This window comes from Triticum aestivum, chromosome 6B (assembly GCF_018294505.1).
Source record: "Triticum aestivum cultivar Chinese Spring chromosome 6B, IWGSC CS RefSeq v2.1, whole genome shotgun sequence".
Taxonomy (NCBI): Eukaryota; Viridiplantae; Streptophyta; class Magnoliopsida; order Poales; family Poaceae; genus Triticum; species Triticum aestivum.
In genome coordinates, this window is record NC_057810.1 from 666,778,702 (window position 1) to 666,782,710 (window position 4,009).

Here is a 4,009-nt window from a genome sequence, read left to right on the forward strand (position 1 = left end):
ACCATAGTTATCACGCTGGTCATTGCCAAAGTTACCAAGCCAAACTTTATTTTTTCTTTTGATATGGCAGAAATAAGAAAGGTTCAAATAACATTGTCATTCTACAAAAGACAACAACAAAAGGTGGCTTAGTTGGTTATTAGGCTCAATAGGTATTACATAGACCTGGGTTTGAATCCTCTTTCAAGCACTTTTATTTTCTTTTCATATTATGCAGCGAAAAACCAGAAAAAATCACTAGCAATTTACTACAATTTTTGAGAGAAGGAAAAAAATCAGTGGAAGCGGGAGAAACGACGCAGCGGGACGAGCTGAAGGATCGATCGAAGGTTGTGCAGATGTGCGGATCTGTTGCTAATCACGAGTCGACTGATGGTTAGCACAGTCCTTATAATAATGAAATACATGGGTTTGGTCTATTTTGTTTGGTTTTCGTTCCATGCCGACAATTCCAGCTTTCATCTTCCAAAGCAAACAAGACGACTTTTGCAAGCGGAGAGAACGTGTTTCGGGGACTATCCCCGCACGTGTGTCATCACTTCTACCTCGAGAACAAGCTGAGACGTGGCATCCCGGACGCGTCCAGTAGCTGCACACGTCCGGCCTCTCTTTAATGGGGAGTCACTAGTCACCGGCTCCCGCCGGCCAGCCCACTCATGCCCGCACACGTAGTGCCTCCGGCGATCATATCCCCTCGCCGCAGACGGCTTATAAATTGGGCCTCGTGCTGCACCTGCTTCCACAACCACAAGGTGCAGCTAAGTGATCAAGTGAGCAAGACAACACACCAGATTTCTAAGGGAATCAAGATCAGCATCTGTGCAAGATGGAGCACGGCCAGGCGACTAACCGCGTCGACGAGTACGGCAACCCGGTGGCCGGACATGGCGTCGGCACCGGCATGGGGGCGCACGGCGGCGTGGGCACCGGCGCGGCCGCTGGTGGGCATTTCCAGCCCACGAGGGAGGAGCACAAGGCCGGAGGGATCCTGCAGCGCTCCGGCAGCTCTAGTAGCTCCAGCTCGGTGCGTGTACATACACTTCTTGCTTGTTGCTAACACTAGTTGTAATTTGCATTTTCCCGTTTAAATGCATCAACGACTGAATTTTCTCGTTCGTCGTGATAGTCTGAGGATGATGGCATGGGCGGGAGGAGGAAGAAGGGCATCAAGGGGAAGATCAAGGAGAAGCTCCCCGGTGGCCATGGCGACCAGCAACAGACCGCTGGCACCTATGGGCAGCAGGGTCACACCGGAATGACCGGCACCGGGGCGCATGGTACAGCAGCCACTGGCGGCACCTACGGGCAGCAAGGACACACCGGAGTGACCGGCACGGGGACGCACGGCACCGACGGCACTGGCGAAAAGAAGGGCATCATGGACAAGATCAAGGAGAAGCTGCCCGGACAGCACTGAGCGCGGCCCGCGGCAGCTACTTGAGAGTTGGGGTGCCGAGCTGGCCACCTTTGCAGAATAATAAGATGGAGATACAGTAGAACTTCCCGAAATAAAGTGAGCTAGCTCACTCGTAATATCCGAGTTCTGAGTTTAGTGGACTTGAATTTGGGTTGCTTGCTTGTATTTGTATGTACCCGGGACGTTTTGCACTCTGTACTTCGATGTGTGATTTTTTTTTGGTTGCATTGTGTATTTATTATATGGGGATATACTGCATTATATTTTGGTCTTTACTTGAGCTTTCTATGTTATTGCATTTTTCGAAATTTTGTGAGACATATTGTACATTGCATGGTAAAATGTTTTAAGAGAATTTGGAGCATTCTAGGCAATTGTTGAAATTTTTTGGAAGTATCAAAAAATAAGGCACACCAAAAATACACATACAGATCTTGATTTTACTAACTCGGAGGATGTTGCATGCGCCGTGGATCATAAATGAACGGCACTGTCGGAGATCAACAAAACAGAGTGCATAGCCACCAAAGAAAAATCCCCACCGCCGAAAGTTTTCCTCTATGCTCGAGCTCACATGCACACTGATGAATAGTAAAATATGAATAAATTTAAAAAATTCTGAATTTTTTTACACGCTGATGAATGTTTTACCTACATGCAAAAATTCGTAATGCAATGATATTTGTGGAGGTCAGGGTTATAAAAATAAAATCAATGCTCTAAACTTAGTCTTTCTGGAGCATTTGATTTTTTTACCAGACCCTAATGAAAGTGATTTCATCACGAAAAATTGCACGCATGTTTATTAAAAAGGGGCAGAGTTTTTACATTTTTTTTTATTTTACTGTTTATACAGGTGCATATAAGCTCGAGATTAGAAGCTCCATGTCCACCCACCACTTAATTCATTCATACACAAACTTTTATTTTAATACGCACAAATGTGCTACTTTATACTCTCCCGTCTCAAAATAAATGTCTCAACTTTGTACTAGTTTTGATACAAAATTGTATTAAGGTTAAGACACTTATTTTGGAACAGAGTGGGTATTAAAAAAAAGAGAGGGGATAAACAGCCCCTTCACGATGAGATTACATAGTTCTTACATACACTCAACTCCACGTCTAACTCAATCCATCGCTAAGGGCATCTCCAGCCGTTGGCCTCCCATGAGGGGCAAAATATCGCCCCTGGGAACGCACCGGCGCTAAACCGCGCACTGGGGGCGTGTTGCCCCCCAGTCACGGCGCCCATGGGTAGTCAAAGAAGTCCAAAACGACTCAATTTTAACACAAACGGCGGTGAGTTCAAACTTAAATTTAAACATATTTCGTCCAAACTTAAACATATTTTACAAAAAAGAAAGAAACTACCGCGGGCTACCCCCGCCGTCTCCCTCGCCGCCCGCCTCGTCGCACGCCCACGCGGTTCTACATGCCGAGGAGGCTGTAGAACCGCGTGTAGTCACCGTCGTCATCGCCGTCGTCGTCGTCGTCGCCGCCCCCACCTACGCCTCCGTCGTCCCTGCTGCATCCTTCCCCCGGTTGGGGCGGCGGGTTGGACGGTCCGGGGGCGGCCTCGTCGTCGTCGTCGCTGTCGAGGACCACGACGCCGTGCTCGTCCTCGCGCCCACGCTTGCGGGCGGCGATCTCCTCCAGGGCCCGGCGCTGCCGGACCGTCTCGTCGCGGAGGTAGTCCTCCCGCGCCCACCGCATGGCGTCCTCGTAGGAGAAGCCGCGCCGGGCTATCTCCTCGTACTCCGCGGGGAGGCCCGGCTCCGGCTTGGGCTCGACGAGGACGAAGCGGCCGGTGGGTGGCGGGGCGTTGGCGCCGATGCGGACGCCGGAACTGCGGGTGCGCGAGCTGACCGGCATACCCTGGGGCTTCGGCTTGACGGGGCGGAGGCAGGGCGAGCCGCCGGACGAGGAGGAGGACCCCCCGGTCTCCATGCGCCTCGGGGTCCAGGAGCTTCCCCGGCGGTGTGAGAAGGAAGGGGGGTCGGGGTACTCGAGGCGCGGCGTGTTGCCGCCCTCGATGTACTCGAGGACAGCCTCCAACATGCTCCCGGGCACGCCCCACCACCGACGCCGGCCGGCGGCGTTGAGCCTGCCGGAGGGCACGACGCCGTTGGTGGCCTCAAGCTGCTGGGCGTGACGGCGGCGGAAGTACGGTTCCCAGAGCGGGCTGTCGGGGACGTACCTTGGCCCCTCCCTCGCTGCACGCGGCAGGTTCGAGCGGATGCGTGCGATCTCCGCACGCTGCGCCGCGCCGGCGGGTACCGGGGGCACCGGCACGCCGCCCGCGCTGATCCTTCACGCCCTCGGCACTCGCATGTCCGGCGGAACCGGGTTCTCGGCCTCGTAAAGGAGGCGAGCCTCGTCTTCATGAAGATGGCAGCGGCCGAAGCCGTTCGCCGCCGCGCCGTCGCCTGGGAAGCGTTCGGCCATGGGTGTGAAAGAGAGGAGAGGAGAGGAAGGAACGACGACGGCGGGAGAGTCTGCGAGCCGACGAGTGCGTCGGGGCGCGGCATATATAGGCCGAGGCGCCGCCCACGCGTGTGCCACCGTGTGTACGCGTCACGGGCGAGGGAG

The 4,009-nt window shown here is 53.8% G+C and overlaps 1 protein-coding gene across 1 annotated transcript; it reads left to right on the plus strand.

Moving 5' to 3' along the window:
• The first annotated feature begins 738 nt into the window (after nucleotides 1–738).
• LOC123138920 (dehydrin DHN3-like) lies at nucleotides 739–1,692 on the plus strand. Its single transcript, XM_044558772.1, has 2 exons — nucleotides 739–1,024; nucleotides 1,127–1,692. The coding sequence occupies exons 1-2, from the start codon at nucleotides 827–829 to the stop codon at nucleotides 1,415–1,417; spliced, it is 489 nt and encodes a 162-aa protein (XP_044414707.1). The 5' UTR covers nucleotides 739–826; the 3' UTR covers nucleotides 1,418–1,692.
• The last annotated feature ends 2,317 nt before the right edge of the window (nucleotides 1,693–4,009 follow it).

What these genes read in the sequence shown, in the direction of transcription:
- LOC123138920 (XM_044558772.1), top strand. Translation starts at nt 827, where the DNA reads ATGGAGCACGGCCAGGCGACTAACCGCGTCGACGAGTACGGCAACCCG. An exon ending in GCTCTAGTAGCTCCAGCTCG is followed by an intron (nt 1,025 to 1,126) that starts GTGCGTGTACAT and finishes TCGTCGTGATAG; the next exon opens with TCTGAGGATGATGGCATGGG.